General features: G+C 41.4%; 1 protein-coding gene across 3 annotated transcripts in view; it reads right to left on the bottom strand.

Annotated features, from left to right (window-relative positions):
* LOC115595462 (arg8-vasotocin receptor-like) overlaps positions 1 to 22,943 on the bottom strand; it is a 39,516-nt gene that overhangs the window by 3,985 nt on the left and 12,588 nt on the right. For 2 of the 3 annotated variants that reach the window (XM_030439999.1, XM_030440002.1), the window contains 4 exons: positions 5,900 to 6,019; positions 5,527 to 5,618; positions 3,799 to 3,861; positions 783 to 1,803 (listed from right to left, as the gene is read on the bottom strand). In XM_030439999.1, the coding sequence (XP_030295859.1) occupies positions 783 to 1,803; positions 3,799 to 3,861; positions 5,527 to 5,618; positions 5,900 to 6,019 (1,296 nt within the window). Of the gene's footprint in view, positions 1 to 782; positions 1,804 to 3,798; positions 3,862 to 5,526; positions 5,619 to 5,899; positions 6,020 to 22,824; positions 22,888 to 22,943 lie in introns of all 3 variants that reach the window. The other variant, XM_030440000.1, reaches the window with a different exon arrangement.

The following is a 22,943-nucleotide window of genomic DNA, read 5'->3' as shown; positions in this document are numbered from 1 at the left end:
CTGATGAACACTGATGAGCTTTATTAACGTAAGACACAAAATTAATTGTTATTTTAGTCGTATTAAGTTTTTCTTTGTAATTTTTAAACATTTCTTAAACTAAATTATTTTGTTTTTTTAGACCATTTCACATTTTAAGATCATTTTCACTAGTTTTTAAGACAATCTTCGAATGTTTTTAGATATTTCAACTTGTATTCGGACAATTTTCACGTTTTTCGAACTACATTCCCTAGTTTTTAAACCATTTTGACATTTTCAGATAATCTTTTCTCTTGTTTTTTAACCATTTTCACTTTTTTTAAACCATTTTGACTTCCTTTTATTCAATTCTCCCTTATTTTAAGACCATTCTCCCTTGTTATTAACCATTTCAACTTGTGCTCAGACAATTTTCACATTTTTTTAACTACATTCCCTAGTTTTTAGACAATTTTGATGTTTTTAGATGACTTTGTCTCTTGTTTTTAGACCATTTTCATTCGTTTTTAATCATTATCACCTGTTCTTAGGTGATTCTGACTCGTTTTTGGGCCATTTTAATTTTTTTTTTTCATTTCACTTGTTCCACTGACTGATTTATTTTTTACATCTCAGACAATAAACACTTTTCTGTATTTTTTGGACTTATTTTTGTGTAATTTTGGAGTCTTTTCTGTTCTGACATTATAATATATAATATGTTTTATCTATTTTATCATGTTGAGAAAACGTTCGTGTGTAAAGTTTACAGACACGTGTTTGTGTAACTGGACCCTCGGCAGACTGAGGGTTTGACTCACCGGTCCAGGAGAAGGTCTCGTCCCACACAGACCACATCTGCACGGTGAAGAAAGGCGCCCAGCACACCACGTAGGCCAGCACGATCACGAACGTCATCTTCACCGTGCGTAATTTGGCGCGGGAGATGGTGCTGACGCTGCTCACCGAGTTCCTGCCCAGGATCCCGGACTTGTGCGCCTCTGCCGCGGAGCCGGCGCTCTTCCTCCGGGTCTTGTACTTCAGGTTCCTCCAGATCGTCCTGCAGATGAATCCGTAGCAGAACACGAGCATGGCCACCGGCACCAGGAAGATCCCGGCCGTGATCCAGGTGATGTAGGCGCGCAGCCCCCACGGCTCCATGAAGTGGCCCCAGCAGTCGTAGACGGCCGAGCCGGGGTGCACCTCGCTCAGGGAGAAGATGAAGTACTGCGGGGAGCTGAGCACCAGGCTGCACGCCCAGGTGGAGCCGATCATGATGTGTGCGCGCTGCGTCGGCTGCTGGAGCGTCTGCAGCGGGTGGCAGATGGCGATGTAGCGGTCCAGGGTCATCATCACCATCATGTAGGTGGAGGCGAACATGCCGAGCACCTGCAGGTGCTTCACGATCCGGCACAGAAAGTCCGGGCCGTAGAAGCGGAAGGTGATCTCCCAGCAGAGCTGCGGCAGCACCTGGAAGAAGGCGACCACCAGGTCCGCCAGGCTCAGGTGCTTCATGAACAGGTGCATGCGGGACGGTTTCCTGCGGGTCTTGTACATGGCCAGCAGCACGCTCACGTTCCCGACGACCGCTGCGATGAACGCGAGGCTCAGGACGGTGATCTCGATCTTTGCCACCTCCTCGTTCCGCCCGAACGGGTCGGTGTCGTTCCTCTTCCCGCTCATGTTCGCCTCCAGCTGCGGGCTGAAGCTCAGCTGCTCGCTGCTGTTCCTGCCCGTCACGTTGCTGAAGGAGAACAGCATGCTGGACGCGTCTGCTCGGGGCGCGCGGAGGAGCTGCTGTCCGTGCGTAACCGTCAGCACCGGAGACTGTGGCCGAGTACTCTGATTACTCCAACATGCGTGTGTGGGGGTCACCGGGCAGCGCGCGCATACATGAAGAGAGAAACTGTCAAAAATCACAAACTAACAAAAAAACAAACTCCACATTTGTTCCTCCACATGTGGCGCACAGAAGCTCCCGGTGCCACTGTGAGTGCAGCGCCGCACATCAGCTGCTTTTAAAGGCTCCTGCTGCCCCAGACCAGAGACCAGCCCCCTACACACACACACACACACACACACACACACACACACACACACACACACACACACACACACACACACACACACACTGTTTCTTCCCTCCCACCAATCTAACAGCACACAGATAAATCGGAGCCTGCAGGGAGAAATCTCTGCTGTTCTCTGACTGTGTGGACAGAAAACTGTTTATTTGAATTATCAGCAGAGGATAAAGAAGCTGGATTATAGAGGATCATTTTATCTATATAGAGTTAAGGTGGCTGGATTTACCTTCAAATATATTTGCTTCGTCACAAACATGGTCAGAAACCTGCCTGAGGTCTGGCTGAACAAGCTCAGTGCCATAAAGCTGGAGATGACCCGACATAACATCAACAATATCTGTTTTTGGTGACTTCTCTTAAAAAATATATCATTTTTTTATTGTCCACAAACACTGGAAATTGTCCCAAAGTCCCCACACAGACTTCTACAGATGTCTCGACTTCCCGTAAAGAATATCTGTTATTTGTAGCCACGAACAGGTTGGAAATCATCCCGAGCTCGGTTCCCTCCAACGCGGCTGCAGACGTCCTGACTTCACAGGAAAATATTGTGTTTTTTGTAGCAAAACAAAGATTGAAATTGTCCTGATGTCTCCTTAAAATATCCAGCAGCTTCACACTTACTGACACAGAGGTCATCTTCTCTCTTCTCTCTGTAAAAGGCACAAATTACAACGTATGCGATCTACAGAAATGTAAACTGCTAACATTTTATCCAGGCCACTAGACATTTATTACACTTTTCACATGTTTTTAGACCATTTTTACATCTCTTTTGATTATTTCCCTCTTATTTAGACTAGTGTTTGGGAATATTTTCATATCAACTTATACATTTTTCAGATGTTTTTAGACCATTTCCATATGTTTCTAGTATTTCTTTTACATGTTTTTAAACCATTTTTACATGTTTTTAGACAATTTCTACATCTCTTTTGACTATTTCCCCTTTCTTTCCGACTATTTTCAAGTGTTTTGGAGTATTTTCACATCAATTTATACATTTTTCACATGTTTCTAACCACGTTCACATGTTTTGGGCAATTTACATTCAACACATTTTTCATACATACATTTAAAAGTGATTTCACTGGTTTTTAGATGATGAGCGCTGCGTGTACATTCATATATAAAGTTTCAAGACAAATGTAGATTGTGAGGAGAATGGCTTCATGTTTGAGTGTCAACATGCCAGAATAAAAACTTGGACTGCAGTCTTTGTGATTGTAGGAGTGTAACTCGACTCTGCTTGTGTATTTATTAAAAGCTGAATAATAATTATCGAGTTATTTTGGAGCATTATAAACTATTTTTGCTGCCGTTAACTTCCACTTACCGACTTGTTTCTGCTGCATCTCTTCTGTCACAACTAACAAAAACTTTATCATATCAAATGTAAAAGAAAATCCTTGAAAAAGTTTTGTTTTGTCCAATAAAAATCTTTAAAAAAACAAGGCTACTTAATTTATTATGACACAAAACCAAGAAAAGCAGCAACTCCTCACATTTCAGAGGACGGATCCAAAAACCTTTCAGTATATTTTAATATATTTCTGACTCTTTTGACCACTGTGAGACAAAGAGGAACATTTTTGGATTAAATGTGATTAGCGTGTCATTAACGCTGACCTGAATGTTGATTTAGCCTTCCATATCTCTGACCATGACAAACTGTGTGTGTCTCTGTGTGTGTGTGTGTGTGTCTGTGCAGCATTAATGTGTTTATGTGCAGATAACCTGATAACCTCACAGGCTGCACTTGTTTTCTCAGCATTGAGCACAAACCAAACAGACTCGGTGGAAAAAGAAACTCCTGCGGGCAGAAAAACATCGAGTGTTACGGCTTCACGCCGACCAACAATCTGCTTAGGTTTTCTCATCAAGAAGATTTATTGTAGTTTTTATCTTTTGTCATTTATCTCAATAAAGTTTTACGTGTGTTTCTGCTTGAAATGCGACTTTTGTGCTTAAGAGTGTAAATGGAGGCGAGGCGAATGTTAACACAAACTTATATTTTTACATTTTGGCCTGTTTTGCTTCTATGACGTCTTTTTTTTTAGACAAGTCGAAAGAAAACATCCAAAATACACATTTAAGTGTTTAAGTGGGGCGGCTGTGGCTCAGTGGGTAGAGCGGGTCGTCTAGTGATGAGTAGGTCACCAGTTCGAATCCCAGCTCCCCCTAGTTGCATGTCGAAGTGTCCTTGAGCAAGATACTGAACCCCAAATTGCTCCTGATGAGCAGTTGGCGCCTTGCATGGCAGCCTCCATCATCAGTGTATGAATGTGTGTGTGAATGGGTGAATGTGGCATGTGTTGTACAGCACTTTGAGCTGTCGTTAGACTGGAAAAGCGCTATAAAAATGAGGCCATTTACCATTTATTTCTGTTCAGATATAGAGTTGTTACCCACACTTGCATAATAAACATAAAATATATTATATATTGTAATAAAAAAAAGCCTGATTTATAGAACAATTAATCCTTAAAAACATGTTGGAAGTTGTTTTTTTTTATTTTTTATGGCTGTTGAGCGTTGTCAGATAAAAAACAGATACCCACAACATGAAAGAAGGATTTTTAACCTGGACTCTGATTCTCTTCTGGACATATAAAGTATGCCGAATTAGCTATTAGCACTTCCTGTTTACAATAAACTCATGGATGTACAGATAGCTACCACAGGATTACTTAAATACTGAAGAAAACTTAAAAATGTGATGATTCTAAGGCAGGTTCTGAAGGAGGATTTATAACACAAGAGGAGCTTTTAAAGCCTGTATTCGTTTACATTTTTGCAAGATGTCACCTTTAAACGTAAGCCGAATTAGCTGTTAGCAGTTCTTGTTTGTTGCTTATTCATGGATGTACAGATAGCTACCACCGGATTACTTTAATACTGAAGAAAACTTAAAAATGTGATGATTCTAAGGCAAGTTCTGCAGTGATACTGAGCGTCGCTTTTCCCATTTCTATGTGGATTTATGGATGTTTATTCGCGATGGCCATTGGAGATCATGACCTCCTCTAGAAGTATAAATCACACTGATTATATCAATACTTGTTTGATGTCTCTGTGTTGATATGTGACAGCGTTTTGACTTTAAGAAGTACCATAGTTGTTGTCACATCCACAGCACCTGACCGTTCAAATCAGCAGTCAAACTACTTCATGTTTTAGTCTGTATTTGTTCATTTTGACGACTTAGCGCTGGTAAAATTATGCCGAATTAGATATTAGCAGTTCTTGTTTCCAGTGTACCCAAGGATGTACAGACAACTATCCCTGGATAAGGTTAACACGAAAGAAAATTTAAAAATATAAAGATTCTAAGGCAAGTTCTGAATTTTTTTTTAAAACACTGTTTCGATGATTTCTAAGCAGGTTTATGGCTGTTTATTCTTCATGGACGTCAGAGTGAATGATGTCCTCAGGAAGAGTAAATCACACGATGTGTCATGGTTGATTTTTGACTCACCTCCTGCAGGATCTCACCCATGAGAGTGTTTCTGTCTCTGTCCTGCTGAATGTCCATTACAGGCCACATCATGCTGAAGGTTAGAATGCCATCTGGAGTTAATTACAGAGCAGCAGAGTGAATATTTCATTCCTCACCTCCTCTCCTACTGACAGATAATCCCATCTGAACGGAGCTCAACTACTTTTATTGTACTTTTTATTAGGTTTTTTTTTCTTCTTCTACAGTTTCCTCAACTTACGTTCACTTTCTGATGGATGTTGGAGAAGTTTAAGAGTTTGATGCCACTCACACGTCTCTCTGTTAAACACAGCCAGCGGCGGGTTAGCCTAGCTTAGCATAAAGACTGAAGACAGGTGGAATATCCACATACCTGCATGTTCAAAGTTCAGCGGCTGTTTCTTCTTTGTTTGAGCCATTCTTTGTTTTGTGATGTGAAAGTCTTTGATCCTCTGCTGGTTGCCAGGCAACAGAATCCAGGAAGTGAGTCGCCCTGTTACAAAAAAACAAACAAATTGATGTTTTCACTCCTTTTTTTCTTTAAGAATACAACAATAAAGTCGGCTGTTTTGCTGCTTGCAGTGATGGAATGTAACTAAGTACCTTTACTCGATTACTATAGACTTCTTCTGTACAATTTTGAGGTATTTGTGATTGAGTATTTCCATTTTCTGCTGCTGTATTTTTCCACTAAACCAAATTTGAGAGACAAATATTATACTTTTACTGCAGCACATCTATTTGATGATTTTAGTTACTAGTTACGTTGCAGATTACATGTTACAGAGTCGATAAATTAATTAGTTTATTCAATCAACAACTAAACAACAAAAAAGCACATGTTACATTTTACTAAAATAATATTCAACACAATATCCTTACCTGGGACTTTTGGGTACTTTTTAAAACACTGAGTAGATGTACTTAATTACTTTGTTAACATACAGGTAGCCATCCTTTCTTGTGGATCCTTTATTTGATATTTATAGATGTATTTAATTTTGAATCCAGCATTAGAATGGCGGACCCCGCCACTAACACTAAAGACCAAAGTGGAGAAGAAGTGACTGGTAGATTATCTTCCCTCGGTGTTTCAGATTATTATATTTATTATTAGAAACTTTCACTTGAGCACTTTTACCAACGTAATATTTTGACTTTTGCGCACTTTTTTTTTTTTTTTTTACAAGACTGAGTAAATGTACTCGGTTACTTTGAGACCACTGCTTTTGAGAGAAACATAAAAGCTAAACATCCATTTCCTCTGAATCCTTTGAGACCACTGAGTCCAGCATGGGACTGGCGGACCCCGCCACTAGCAGGCACCAGATGAATGCTGGTAAATGTGTTTCCCTCAGTAACCTATAATAGATATATTATAGTAATAGATACTTTAAAACTTCTACTCGAGAACACTTTGCTTCACTTTTACCAAAGTAATATTTCAACGTGATATCAAACACACCAGACTTTGACTGTTGGTACTTTTAACTGGATTGATTTGTGATCTTGGATCTTTTAAACGCTCCCTCACCACCTCGTGTCTTCCTCCTCTGACGGAGCGCTAAAGCACGCCATAATTCCTGTCGCTCGCTGCCTCACAAGGCCACAACTTCCTGTCTTAATGTTCAATCTATATGCAAGCGGCGGCAGGAGAGGAGAGAGGGATCAGAAGTCTCGGAGGCTGAATGTGTTTGTCAGGTCGACTTGTTGTGCACGGGCAGCGCCGGCTGCTGATGCAGACCGTTACATAATATGTTGTGGTTAAACAATGGTGGGTAATGGTGGTGGCTGTCAGGGGGCTATGGATTTATGATGCCGCGATTGTGAAAGCTGTCGGAATCGCATAATAATGATACACGAGCGAGGCTGGCGAGGAGGAGGAAACACTGATAAGAGCTCTGATGCTGGCACACACGGGGAAACACATGTTGGGTAACGGTTCGTAACCACAAACACACGTTCAGTCTGAGTTTCTGTCAAATGACATAAACACAACAGGATTATTCAAATATCCACAACAAGAATGACACAGAAACGAGGACAAGATGTGTTTAATCCATAAAATCTGCATGAAACTGGAGCACAAGACACAATAAAAACAATCACAGCTAAGTAACGTGTTTTCACATCGACCCTGATCTGCTTCAAATCATCAAACAGCAATGAAAAGTCTTAAATCTCACGTCGTACATCCGGAGAGCTGTTCTGAATTTAAGCTGCAGAACAACACAAGAATTAAAGCTTATTAATAAACTCCTGTAACAAGTTGTTCCAGTACATTCAGGCCTTTACACACAAGTTATTGTTATTATTGTAGTTGTGGATCGTGATGAAGGTCTAAGGACTGAAATAACCCTTTTTTCTAGTTTCTATCATAAGGACATTTTATTTTTTGTATTTCAGTTCCGATTGTGAGACTCAGAAATCGACTTTTCTTACAAACCTTTGAAGGACAGTGAGCAGCTGTTCTCTCTTCTCTACCAGTCTGATAACATTTGTAGATTCAGATTAATAAAATTCCACAGACATGCAGGGTATCAAAAGTTAAAAACCTTTACCAGCTCAGACATTAAACTAATAAACACCTTAACACACCAACAATACGCTCAAATCCCTCTTAACCCCGCTAACATCGGGCTTTTGTGTGCAACAGGAATGTGTAAGATCGGCATTTACACCTTTTTAGCACCTCGGCAGGGCTTTGATCCAAACGTAAGACCGGGGCTGAACACGCTGAAGTGACGACGCGTTATCAACATCCGGTGGTGGAGCGTAAATAAAGACGGGATTTGGCGTGTGGCCTGTAACAGGAGGTTTTATTTCTGGACACAGTGTTGCAGGTGGAGCCACATTCTGTCCTATGAAAGCTGTGAAAATACCTGGCTAACCTGAAGGGGGATAAAATAACTGAATCGCGCGTTTCCTTCTAGACTTTCCGAATGTTATCCGACCGAACGGCTGAAATCATGACAAAGAAACGAGTCATTCTGCAGCAGTTGTGACGTTGTAAACAAACACTTCTGTCACAGTGGGTCAGAAAAAATCCCAGCCTTCCCTGCTCGGGAGGTGTGAACGAGGTCAGTGGGTGAGTTTTAGCGGGTTGACCCGCGTTTAAAAACCCTGTGCAGACCCGCTAATGTTGGTGGAAATTAGGGCTGCACAAAAAAATCGCGATCTCAATTCACACATACACGTGATCTCATTTCTACACACAGCGATTCTGAAGCATTTTATATCTCGAGCTGAATCACAAACAAATGCTCCTATTTTCCTCCCGGATTTTTTGAAGCGCCCCCAAACGCAGCACTGCCGCTGGCTCCTCCCTCAACCTGTGGTAAAGCGTCTTTACAACACGTGATTCAGTGGAGGAAGCCCACCTGCAGTTAAGTGTTTGGAAGGAGTGAGTGAGAAGCCGTTTTTAGACGGGGCAGCAAGCCGCCAAACTGCCCGTCTTTTGGCGGCTAGGTCCGCGGTTTTAGACAGAGGGCGGCAAATTGGGGGTCTGTTGGTCCGCCGATTTCCCGCCTCGGAGGGTACACTTATTTCCGCCTCGCCTGCTAGATGAGCAACTGGACAGCCGCTGAAATCCGGGAGATGCTAGCGTCTCCTGGATCTCTAGCTGTATGGTTGTGTTAGCTTGTTGTTGTAGCCACAATCTAGGAACGGTCGCTACTTTCAAATTAAAAGCCCCCCGCTAAGAACCCAGCTCTAAACTCCAATGGGGTGTAATGTAAAGCTCTTATTTTGAAAACAAATTCGTTGTCAACTGCTCACAGCCCAACGTCGGGCTTCACGTCACGTCACATGTTTACCTCTACCTCTGAGGCGGCTTTTGGAAAAGGAAGAAAATTATGCCTCCGTTTTAGAAAGCCGATCACAGCAGCTATCACATATCACCTAGCTTAAGATACGGCCCCAATAAACACTGTACAACATGAGGTATGAAAGGATGCCCTCTCATTTTGGGAGTCTAATTTTTTTTTTTTTAATTTGTGTAAAAATAATTTCTCATCCAATGATAGAACTTGAAATGAACAAAAAAACATTGCTTTGGCAGAGGCATAGTAGTATCTGCCATACTATCATGTTTTTTTTGTTTTGTTTTGCTCAAGTTCATCAGTGCAATAAACATTTTGTGAAAAAAATCGTGCCAGAGAATCGTGATCTCAAGTCTAAGCAAAAAAATCGTGATTCACATTTTTTCCAGAATAGTGCAGCCCTAGTGGAAAAGTATTAGTCTTCTGCAGTAATGTGTGAATCTCAAACAGGCTCTTCTGCATAATGAGCACTTTTATTTTAATGCTAATGTTTTTATACTTTAACTCTGTAGTTAAGAGTTTGAATGAAGGACTGTAAGAAGGATTAAGCTTCAGGATAAATGTTGGAAATTAACCTTCTACAACTTTTTTTGGATCTAGAAAAAGGAAAAAGAACTAGAACTGGAGCCGGGTCACAAGTCTGGACCGGGTCTGAATCATCACAACAAATCAACAAGCATGTGTTTTTTCCCCCTGAGCCAGCAGAACCGCGTCTGATCCAGGTGAATCATCGGTATTGATCGACAACACTATCAGGACTCACACATGAGGCCATTTCCTGCAGCGAGACTGTAAATAAATCCCACTTATTGCCCCTTTGAGTTTCGTTCACACTGTTCTTTAATTAACTATACATTACCCCAGTGGCTCTGCTGGGCTTCTCTATTATCTCCCCGGGTCCTGTTTGGACAGTTCAATACTACAGTAATTCAATACTAAGTCAACAGTGGTCCTTGGGGCAAAATCTGAGGAGCCGGCGAGGGAAAGAGGAAATACAGCAGAGAGAGTGAGAGCGGATATGAACCGAGCTGCCAGTGATGAACTGGAGTTAAAGTAATAAACCACAGAGAGAAAAGAGACCCTGAGGGGGAAAGTTCTGCTTTTTAAATGTTGTTAGAGTCACATTAGAGAAGTCGTAGCAGTAAAAATTAAAAGTTAAAGAACCCATATTGAAGAGCCGTCCCTGTCAGGGAGACTAATGAAGGGGAAAAATGTAAATTTTTGAATAAAAGACATAAAGTTTGTACATTAAATATGAATCATCTCAACATTTCTACAATATGTGTCATCAGCAGACTTATCAGAGATTATTTGAGTCTATGAGTCCAATTTTTCGAACCATGTTTGTGATGACAGAACCACATAGTTTCTACAAGGTGTCGGGCTGATAAACCAGGTATACTTAACAAGATGTCTGGATAATCTGTGGCCGTGTTTGTGGCAACAGAACCAGATATTTTGAGCCCAAACTTGGTTCCATCCCGACCTTAATCAAGGGATTTTTGTGCCTAAACCTAACCAAAGCATGAGCGCAGCGTCGTGACAGGAGAGAAATAGAAGATTCAACCTAAACAAACGTAAAAGTTCCAACAAAGTTTGAATTTAACTGTGGTTTTATCAGAAACACACGTAGCTGACAGTGGAGTCTCATCCCCATGTTGTCGGATATCAAATCTTTGTGGGGAGGTCGACCCGATCCACTAAACCAAAGCACTGATATATAACAACCCAACCCAGGATCGCTTATTGCTCCTTTAACAGGGGGATTATGTGAATGAATATTTCCTGAATAACTTCTTGGAGTTTCCTCAACGCCTCACACAACATCTCCACAAAAACCATATCAGAATTGTTCTTTCTCTCGCTGAGTTCATCCTGAAGTCACTCCCTGTCAGTTATGTGCACACGGGGGGGGGGGCAAGGGGGGCAGTCGCCTCCCCTCGTGGCTCAATTGTTGAAAAACGTGCGCTAAAGTGCCTTCTTGGGAGCCAAAACGTGCGCTAAAGTGCCTTCTTGGGAGCCAAAACGTGCGCTAAAGTGCCTTCTTGGGAGCCAAAATGTGTGCTAAAGTGCCTTCTTGGGAGCCAAAAAAGCATGTCAAAGTGCCCTCTTTGTTGGCAAAACACACTAAACTGCCCCCTTGACTGGTTAAAACATGATAAACTGCCCTCTTGGGAGCCAAAACACACGCTAAAGTGCTCTCTTGGGAGCCAAAACGCACGCTAAAGTGCCTTTCTTTTCGCCCCTGCCCTTCAAAAAGTCTGTGCACACCACTGCTCCCTGTGTTCTACCTACTGATCACCTGTTATTTATGACATATGGTGACTGAATCTGACTTTCCTGTAAGACATAAATGTTGCGTAGTCTGACCCTCAAGTTTAGGATTCCTAAACCTGTTCAGATCGTGCGGAAATGTCTGTTGTTTCCCTTTATCAAACGGAGCTCCAGCTGTCAGATAAATGTTGTGGAACAAAACAAAACGACTCGATCAGTCTCAAATGCGAGTCGCCTAACTTGAAAGCCGAACGCCCCGCCTCGGCCCGACGCTGTGTGGAAAATGGCTTCATAATTAAATGTGCATCGTCTGAGCGGCAGGACCCGTCACCGCCGTCACGTCTGACGGCGCTGACTCAGCCGGCGAACCATTCTTCAGTGAGAAAAACGTCGACTGTGTGAGACTTCCCAGTGGGGAAACGGTCGATATGAAGCGTCGATGTGCAGCAGGAGGTATTGTTTTCTCTGCATGTGTGACCATTTATATGCTGTGTGTGTGTGTGTGTGTGTGTGTGTGTGTGTGTGTGTGGAAACTATAGAAAGAGCTATTTAAAAGTCTGATCTCACACCATTGTTCTGCTCTGAGTTCCTTGAGCCTCTGAGAGATTAAATGTCATATTTAAAGCCGTCGCAGGATAGAAAAAGGCTCGGGAACAAAAACAAAAACAAAGAAGCTCTTAAAAGGTCGTTATATACCTCCAGTGTGTGGGTGATGTTTACGAACGACAAACGGCATCAACAGCCAATCAGAAAACAGAAGGGCTTCTTCATCAAATATCACATTTTAGACTGCAGTTTATAATTGTTTTCATAATGATTAATGCACTAATCTGTGATTTCTGTCGCCAATCAAAAGACTTCTGATGATTTATGGTACAGCCCGACCTTCTGGAGGAATAAACACCCGGAGCCACAGGTTCTGAACCGGGTCCGGAGCCGTTTATACCGACGGGAGGAGAGCTCAAACATCAGTTTTTAACTTTTGGGATTAAAAAAGTGGATTAATCTTCCCTTCTGTTTATCACCATGACTGCAACAACGATCCAGAAGGGAAATGTTAATCACTTCATGAACGTTGTGTTACAGAGAGGAGAGAGAGAACCAGAACCAGAACCAGAACCAGAGTCTCTGCTGAGTGCTGAGTTGAGTCAGAGTTGACCTCAATACAAACACACCTTGTTCGTGCTTTTGCTGGTTTACAGCTAATTTGTACGGTAATTTAATCCAGTTGTTTTCCAGAATTCGTACACTTTATATCTTTAACATGTTCAACAGTTTGCTTTAAAGTCAGACTATGTTAACTTCCACATGTGATAAGATTAGAGAAGACAACACAGGGTTATAGATCAGTTCTGCTATCCAGCTGTTTTGCTTCACGACCTCACAAAAGCACTTTTCTTGGGCCCCTTGTCTCGTTCCAGATGTTGTTAGCAGACACATCTTGCATACAAAATGCTCATTTTTCCATTTGAAAAACTGTTCAAACCCTCCACTATTTCACACGATAAGCAGTTTATCACTCCTGACCACTTTAATTTACCTTTTGACCCCTTTTTGCTCGAGTCAAACCCAGAGATTCGAATCCAATGGACTTAACAAAATAGTTCCATTGTTCGTCGAAGGTGGACGAAGAGGCGCTGACTAAACAATAAAGATTCAGGAACACAGGTCCTGAGCTCAGCTGGTTTGACGGGTCAGTGCCTCCACTCTCTGTACATTTGTCGGGACATTAATGATTATGTGAATCTGATGTCTCAACACTTCCTGTACGGTATGTACGGACCAGAGTAGCTGGTCAACATAACGTTCATACTCTTGTTCTACCAGCTTCACAAGAACCAAACTACATTTTTCCCTCAGGCTGTAGTTCAGCTTCCTCCAGTGAGAAGTCATCTGCTTTCAGACAAGAATATCAAAACTGATGTGAGTCTGAAATGTTCATGATTATGTCCCATTATGTCGCGTATACCAGAGAGTTGGACTCCGCGGAGAGACAGTAATCCAGATTAGATGAACAGGGTTGTGAGGCCCTTCAGCACCTCGTGTCCCCGCTGTCAGTCTCTCCACACGAGGAAGACGAGCTGTAGATTGCTGCAGGAAGAAATTATTTCCTGTTGTGTGGTAATGATCCTTAAAACTATTGATTAATGAAGATTAATTTATCATAGAGTGGAATAATTAGCTGGCTTGCTGGACTGTTTGTAGGTGTTTGGATGAAGAAATATTGCATTAGAAAGCTGCTAAGTGTTTAAAATAACATGTATAATTAGATGTGTTATTTATATGGTTATGAAATGTACTGTTAAGCAGAAACCAGTCGGAAGTTTCCTGGAAACGTATTAAAGATATTAGGTAAAGTAATTTCAATACATTTTGTGGATAATAATTGGTAATTTGGAGGTAATTTCTGAAGAAATTTCAAAGATGTGACTTAGTGATAATCACCAAAGTACCATGAAGTTTGTGGACCTGGAAAACCTGGAGTATAAAGTGTAAATGTAGGACTTTTACTTTACTTTCACCACTGATACCAACTGGTTCTGACCGGTTACTGCGACTACTACAACACGACCCATATAATCTGATCCTGATTGAATTAGCGCCTCTGTAAATAGCGATCGATGCTTGTGAGACTGTCCTCCAGCGCCGGGTGGATATTTTAAAAACGTAGCTGCAAAGTGATCACAAGCAGCAGATGTCTACGTAGACGACACTTCCACAGCAGACTGGAACCTAGAAGGCCAAACAAAAGAAGCCGGACATTTCCTTGTTGGTAAAAGATCAATATCTTACCCAAGAACATTTTCACACCTCCGTCATCTTTGTTATGTTTCTCTCCCTGTTGAGGAAACGAGCCGACAGCTTGATTGTTTGTGTTCTCTTTAGTTTTCAACGAGTGAATCAGCTGACGGCCTTCGGAGCCTTTAATTATATCTATTTCATTTGATCATATTTACATTGATTTCATCTTCGCAGTCTTGGCTGACATACATCAATAACAATACAACTGATTGTAAGGACATTTTGTACAGACATTATGTTTGACAATCGTCTGGATTCTAAGACTGTTGATGTTTTTTTGGGAGGACTTTCTGGGAATGTTTTTGTTTGTGCTCCTACAAAATAATCTACATTATTTTACTTACTTGCTTAAAATAAAGTGTTACTGACAGACGTGCTTCATCTCTGTGTGTTGCTGCAACAGCGTCAGAACCTTCAGAGTCTTCCTGTTTCTAGTTTAACTCGTGGGACTCGTGATATTATGGAAACAGCAGACTTCCACCTCGGGTTAAGTTTGAAACGGTGAACAGCACGTGCACACCTACTGTATTTTTTGGTGAACACCTACATTACCCTTGGCTATAACTATTTCAACTGCTAGTTTCACGATTTATCTGTTAGTTTAAGCTTTTGTTTTGCACTCTCAACTACAACAAGTAGTGTTTCGGCTGAAAAACCCTTAAAAAACTCCAGAGCAAGTAGCAGAGTTTGAGCCTGTCACAGCAGAACGATGTGTATTATTATTAGTGTCTGTTTGCACGTGACCGAGAGGCTTCATCATGTTTATGTTTTCTATATAATACCCTCCTCCATCCTCCTATTACGTTTCCATACCTTGTACATGTGTATATTTTAGGGAATACTTTCCTACAATCATCAGACGCGGTTGAGGAGTCAATCACAGCTGGTATGTGTTCTATTTCTCAGAAGCGTATAGATTTACACCACTTAACTATACGTCTCTATCTATAGGAGCTGTGTGTGTGTGTGTGTGTGTGTGTGTGTGTGTGTGTGTGTCAGACATGAAAGTACAACATGTGATTGTGTGTGTGTGTGTGTGTGTGTGTGTGTGTGTGTGTGTGCAGTTGGCCGTGCTGAGAGGACGATAAGAGGCTTTAGTCCGACGAGCTGTTTAACAGTGAAATGTGTCCGGACTGATACGCTCTGATCTCGGACAGGAAGTTGAACCTGGCTCAGGTTTTTCGCCATCAGCTCAGTCTGATGTCAGCAGAAAATGGTTTAGCCAATTAAATATGCGCGAGCTGACGTGCCAGGAAAGCTGTCTCGCAGTGTCTTCTGGGTCGAGTCCCTGTCGTTGTTATTTAAGACAGATCATTAGGAAGTGTTAGGAGGAGTCAAGATCAAGTCTTTTACGATGACGCAGCAGTCCTTTAAATCTATAATACTGAATGATCAAGGTGTTAAGCTTGTCATGTTTGACACGGTCGTATTTGAAGTTTTTCTCTATACAGTCAAGTTCAGGTCAAGTCTCGAGTGTATATTTTGGGGAATTAAAGGATAATTCTGGTTTATTATGACATAAGAGGCCAGCGCTAATACAATGCATGGGACCTCGTTGGTAGTGGAGGTGAAATATACAATCCAGAAGTTCAGTTTGAGTGACGAATCAGATGCCACAACACTGTACAGAGGTCAGTGATAGTCTTTACAAGTCATAGAGGGTACCTCAGGGACAGTTATTTTATCTTTTGCAGCTTAAATTTCAAGATAAACACTAGAAATACAGTAACCTGGGGGCAAGATACTAAGGTTGACAAGAAGGCATTATGAAAAGTGAGATTTTATGAACTGAAGGATAAACAAAGGTACAAACCACAATAACAGGAGGAAGCAAACAGAGTTAAGACAGACGTGAAAACGAACCAAAGGAAAGGAAAACAGTCAGAAACTGATTAATGAAACAAAGGGCGGGGAAAAGACCAAGACAGGAAGTGGGAAGTAAAACATGACACACGAGGATATGATCTACAAAATAAAACAGGAAACAACAAGTAGTGGTTCAGGAGTGGTGAAAAATATATTTTGTTACCATGTGCCAATTCCAGTTGTTGTGCTAAGCTAAGCTAGCCTGATCGCACATCCTCATATTTGTGGCCTGTCCCCAGAAATCTCCCAATTTTTGGAAAAACAGATTGCAAATTGTTATTAAAACCACTTAATGAACACCCCCATTTTAAGGTTCTTTTTCCAAAATGACATACCCAAATTAAAAGCATGACAGCTTTTAAGAGTTTGAGATTCAGGGATGTGTTTGGTACCATTGGAAAGGTAACACCCTCAAGTTTTTTCTAGAAGTGTAAGTGTGATTCTATGACATACTGACACAGAGTTACAGAGGTTGGAACACAGGTTTTGGTTTCCGTCCAAACACAAGGGTGTTCCTATGTTGGAACGGTGTTCCTTAAGGGGTTAAAGACCTCTGACCTTTTCCTCTGACATCTCAGTCAGGATGGGAAGCTACAATGAAAATGTTATCCTGTTTTCCAGGTCACAAGTCGTATAAATGTAGAGAATCCGACAAACTGCTAGCATCTCACAGCTACATATGTGACAACGTGTTAGCTAACGTGTGCGTTCAACTACTTTCTATCTGACATTACTGTTTGTTTCCATTCCAGGCTTAGATTAACCTGTTTTAGATGTATGATGATATTGTAGAATACATTTACACTTTTTTCTGTTGAGTGGTGTGTCAAACAGTAACGTTAGCCAGGAAGTGGTTGAATGCTAATGCTAGCTGTTGTCTAACAGAAGCTCGTGGCTGATCAAATAAGTTGTTTAACCATCTGACTTATGGTTTCCAAAATATTGAACCAATTCAACGAGGCTCGAGTCTACAGTTCACTGAAAAAGAGTCCAAACTGAGACAATGTCAATCAGAACTAATACTCTTGTGTTCCATGTCTTGTTCTTTTTCTGACCCCGTCCTCATTCAGTTAGGCTGAGAAATGAAATTACAGTCAAATCACCCCATGGGTTGAGGGCTAATAATGAGCCTGGGTTAATTGTGACAATCTAATCGTGAGGAGAGAGGACACAGAGACGGGGAAACATGTTGGACTTCAAATGCATTTAAACTCGCGGGTCACTGGGTTTGTCTGCAGAACTGTTGACTGGTGTGAAGCGAGAAGGAAAAAAGACTGATGTGAATGTCAGCGAGAAAGTTAAGTGACATTTATAACAGCAAGTCGATGTGAAGGAGCCGAACAGTATGAACAAAACGACATAATTCAGAAAATACAAAGAGACCTGCATGTTTTCCTCAGACTGAGATGGTTTCCATGGTGAACACTCGACTGTTCTCTGCTTATACAAAGTGCTGCATGAAAATACATACAAAGACTTCTTCTGCACAACAGTCGAGGGAAATTATCACACTGCAGGCACAATCAGGTAGAGTATTGTTGCTTTTACCTCTTCAGGGCTCTAAAACGTGATGAAAGGATCCATTATTCAGCTTTTAGCAAGTCCAACACAACCAGCAGACTTGATTTTATTTTATTTTCGATGTTATATTGTGACAACGCTGTCCTAAAGGTCTGGTTAGGTTTAGGAACAAAAACGACAAGAAGATCACGTTCACCCGGTTCTGTCACCATCAATATTGCTGAAAAATGACGCCATGTTTCTTTAAAAATATCCGTTGGTTTCACACTTTGAAATGTCAAAACGTTGCCTGTTTCACACGGCCGTAACATCACATATAATGTGTCCGTGGTTTGCAGAAAGGTGTATGCTATCATGTCTCGTCTAGTTAAGGTTGTCTTGTGTTTTCACTCCTGTGTTTCCTGTTTCCTGTCTAACTCTCCTCTCGTTTCCCCTTCACTTCCTGTCCTGTGATCGTCTGCTCCGCCCTGATTCGTTGCACCTGTGCCTCCTTATCCCTCGTTATCTCTCCCTTTTGGGTTCAGACCTGTTTGCCAAGTTTCTGACATATGCACACAGCACATTTTCACCTCGCATTACTTGAGTTCTTCATTCGCTTTAAGGCATTTACACTCCAGGGACACAAATATACTAAAACACTACGTGGCTTCAAAGGTGAATTTGTGATCATGCTCCAAAAGGAAGTTGTGACGCGGATAAATGATCGTATTAAAAATGATACTTAACGCAGAGCAAGCAGAATAACCGACTGTCTCGGGGCTCCAGTCCGGTGTGCAGTGATTTATTAATGTGTCAAAAACGTCAAAACAACAAACAAACAAACTGATCAAGGCTGCTGAAGATCAGCTCCCAACTTCTGTGAGGTAAAATTACTCTTTTTATCAAAGCAGTCTGGTTGATTTGAAGCTTCTGGTCTCTATCAGTAAATCCTTAATGCATTTTATACCTGCCCATAACACCCACTGACAAGTTAAAAATATTTCTTTCTTATTCAAAACTGCAATTTGTCTAACAATCAAACTACTAGCTCTGAAACTACAGTACATGTACAAGGAATTTATATTTTGCTCTAATTTCTCAGACATGAATGTCAGAGCCGTCAGAAGCAGAGACGACAGCGATCACGCCCTCGATCACACTTCTCATTAACGCCATCTGCACACGCAAGAACTTTCAAAATGTAGGCGAGCTTGACTGGCACGAGTTCGTCCCCTTCTGTCACCAACAAACTGCCTCGTTCTCGCTGCTGTATGAATCTGAGCGAGCTGGGAAACAGAGAGGAACGTTGATGTTTACGTCAATGTGACTGAGTATATATATTTCTAGTCTGTATGTAACTGTGCCAGCTGTGAAAACAAATGTTCCTCCGAGATAAATAAAGATCTAAAGTCACTTTTTTGGGGGGGATTTATACCAGATTGCAGCTCTATAGATGTTTTCCTGCTTCTGATTTACACATTTCTATAATCGCTGGTGCAATTACTGAGTCACTGATAGCGAGTTATTCACACACTCTTAGTTGGAATTTACGAGGAGACAGAAGCCGCCAACAGAAGCTCTTTAAGTGATGGTGATAAAGTGATAAAGAGTATAACAGGACTGGCTCCATTCTCCCTAATGTTCACTCTGCTAATCAGTCGGTCCAGGAATTTTAATCGCTCTGTCAGATGTATATTATCACAGTCCTGACATGAAAATTGGGGTTTGTTTATTTTGTTCCTGCTGTGACCTGATTTTAAAAGGCGCTTCTATCTGACCTCAGACCCGTGAGATTCAGTAGATTTCACGCCGACATTACCCACAGTGCCCCGCTGTAATCTCCGCTCTGGGAATACTGGAATGTGGGAGAACTAAAGGGGTGTTTATTTTCAAGAAGCGTGGCAGTCCGAGCGCAGAGGATTGGAGGAGGCATTCGGGTCGCTAATTCTATGTTAGCACAGTGATACAGCTGGTTAAAAAAACACTTCACACAGGCTGGAGACCCTGTGCCCGGTGAGTGGGCACAGAAAACAGACGGATGGATAAAAATAAATGAAATGCTGAATGTTTACCACTTGAACTTTGTCTCTGCGTCACCACTCGAGCTTGTCATATCAGCCCCCGTCAACAAAGCTAATTACATTATTGTGTTAAACCTGCAGAGACCTCGTCACTTCAACGATAACTGTGCACTTGAAATGTACTTCAGACGCTCCTGCTCACGTAATATGTGAAATGGCAGGTGAGAAATGGCTGTTTGAAGTAGAAGAGCCTGTATTTTCTGTATGAATGCGCTAACGGACGTGTCGACTCTCACAAACCATCACACGACCTTTGCTGTGTAGCTAGGGCGGCCATTTTAACTGTTTACGTAACGGTATATTCCATACGAACTGTCCACTGATCATAAAGTGAGTGTTACGATTCAAAAGCGCTTCAAAGAGACACAAGAGCGAACCAAACAAGCTAGTCCTCACGTAAAGATTAATTGTTACTAAATACTTGAAGTCGCTAACTGGCAAGGTGTAACTGCTGTGTGGCTAACTGATAGCGCTAACACTAGCTAGCAGAGTGACCGGTAAAAAAGGTAACATGGAGTTCAGTCGACGTATCTGACCTGCAGTTGAAAAATGCTGAAATTACTAAACATGCCAGTAACATTAGTAGATAACCTCTGTTACTTTAGCATAATTACCACTAAGCCAACAACGCTACTAACTTTGAACTAACAGCATTGTTGACTTAGTGGTAATTATGCTAATGGTGTGTTGTGTTGTGTTGTTCTTTTGCTTATTTACATCATTACTAAACAGTATTTTTCAAATTGCAGGTCAAATAAATCGACTGACCTCCTCCGCTAGTTTCAGTTTGAAACACATTTTTCTTTATGTATTTGCATTCTTAAGGTACATTAAACAAATACCTGCATTTACAAAACAAAAACAAAATATATTTTGCACCTCTTTTTTTGTAGATTATGCTAGCTTCTAGCTCCGGGGACTTCCTGTTTGAATAAGTAGTTGACGTCTCTTGTGTCCTAAATAACAAAATGTACGCCATCTTAAGAACTTGGAAGGATTAACACTGAAATAACTTCATGGATTTATGAATAACCAGGTCAAGTGTTCCACCGCTGAGCCCCTCATGTGCCTCATGTTGACCCACCCAACATCCTGTTTCGCGTAAGACTCACCTTTAACTTGTTGGTTTTGGGGACCTCTCATGATGAAATTCGACCACTATGGCCAATCGCTCAAACACTGGCTCCTCTTTGAAGAGGTTTGAAGCGTCGGAATAAATCTTTCAGTTCCAATAACGCGACTGACGTGTTGTTTTCCCAGCCCGTTTTGGATTCTGTCCAACGGCTTTCTATGTTTTTCACTGGTGTTTGTGTGTACTATGATCTATTCCTGTTTGGTTTATGATATTACGAGCAGGGCATTAGAGACTGTGGCACGGGATGTTTATACGCAGAACATCAGGGGGCTGTAGGGGAGGTCAGAGGTCATGTGGTCACATCCTGTCTTCATATGTCAAAATGTTCTCCCATCATCCAACACCGTCATGCTCTAATTAAATCTAACCCCATTTTTTATCAGCTGATCCCGACTCGATGATTTGTTCTCACTTGGGTATGTGCAAGGTGAATACAGTTTAAAGATGGAGGCCACAGTGGGTAAACTGGAGTTATTTATACTTGTACGGTGCAAAAGATTTATTGGTGTGTGTTGAACCCACGCGGCACACGAGGGAGCGTTTCTCTTCTTCTTGTCATGAGAAGTTTTGGTTATCAGTGGGAACTGACACAGTTTCTGACTCTGCCTACTGAGACGTGGCAGAATGTGGAAAATGGGTCATTAGCCGTGTGTAAACATGAACTTACTGACATTATTTTAAGATAAACTGAGAGCAACCAATTAAAATGATTCTACAAGCATTTATACCTCTTTTTCAAAGGAACATCAAAACATTTTGGGACTTTTTTTGTAGCTGTTTTGGGTTTTTGTCTTTACGTTTTTTGAAGTCGTGACACTCTTTGTAGTAGTTTCATGTATACCTTGTTGGGCTTCTTTGTAGTTGTCTGAAGTCACTGTATGTCTCTTTGAAGTTGTTTTGCATCTCTATCTTTTTGTGGACCTCTTCGTTGTCACTGTGCGTCTCTTAGCAGTCTTTTTGTAGTCGCTTTAGGTTTCTGTTCCTTGTAGTCACTGTATTTCTCTTTGTAGTTGTGTGACTCTGTAATTTTTGTGGAACTCTCTGTAGTCGTGTGTCTCTTTGTAGTTGTTTTGGGTTTTTGTCTTTATGTTTTTTGAAGTCTTAACTCTCTTTGTAGTAGTTTGTGTATTTGTCTTTTTAGTCATGTGTCTCTTTGTAGTTGTTTTGCATCTCTATCCTTTTGTGGATCTCTTCGTTGTCACTGTGCGTCTCTTAGAAGTCTTTTTGTAGTCGCTTTAGGTTTCTGTCTTTTTGGATCCCTTTGTAGTCGTGTGTCTCTTTGTAGTCGTTTTCAGTCTCTGTCTTTTTCGGTGGCTTTATAGTTTGTGTGTATCTCGTTCAGGGACATGCTACAGGTGAGCACTGATATACATTTAGACACTGAACTTAACTTTATAGTTCACACTGCAGATGACAAGATGTCAACTCCTGTCCAAAGCTTTCTGCCACAGCAGATCCACACTGACACTACACTGGACGGATATTATATTGAACACGAGCACATTATGCAACTTAACAGTAAAAAAATGTCTCCATGAAATCCACACTTTAGATTTATGACTCTAGACCAACAACATGTGAACACTTCGCACTTCACACTTCAAACAGAGACCCTCCGGCGCTCTGAGCCTCTCAGTAATCCATCAAACTCACATATTTCATCTTGAGAGGTCGACAAATGTTAAGGTGTGTTTGGACAGAAGTCCAGCTGGAGAAGAACAACTTTAACAGTGTAAAGCCACATTTTGATGAAAAAGAAATAATCACCAGCTGCCTTTCAGTTGTTTGTGTTTGAGATTTTATATCATGTCCTTTTTACCTCCCGGGCTCCCGACTCTGAACATCTCCTCATTCCTCAGACACAGAAGAACATCTGGTGGCCCTGAGGTGCAAAACACAACCGAGGATGATAATTCTTACAGAAAAGATACAACTGTA

The sequence above is a fragment of the Sparus aurata genome, chromosome 14 (assembly GCF_900880675.1).
Source record: "Sparus aurata chromosome 14, fSpaAur1.1, whole genome shotgun sequence".
NCBI lineage: Eukaryota > Metazoa > Chordata > Actinopteri > Spariformes > Sparidae > Sparus > Sparus aurata.
This window is presented reverse-complemented; position numbering and strand designations above follow the sequence as displayed.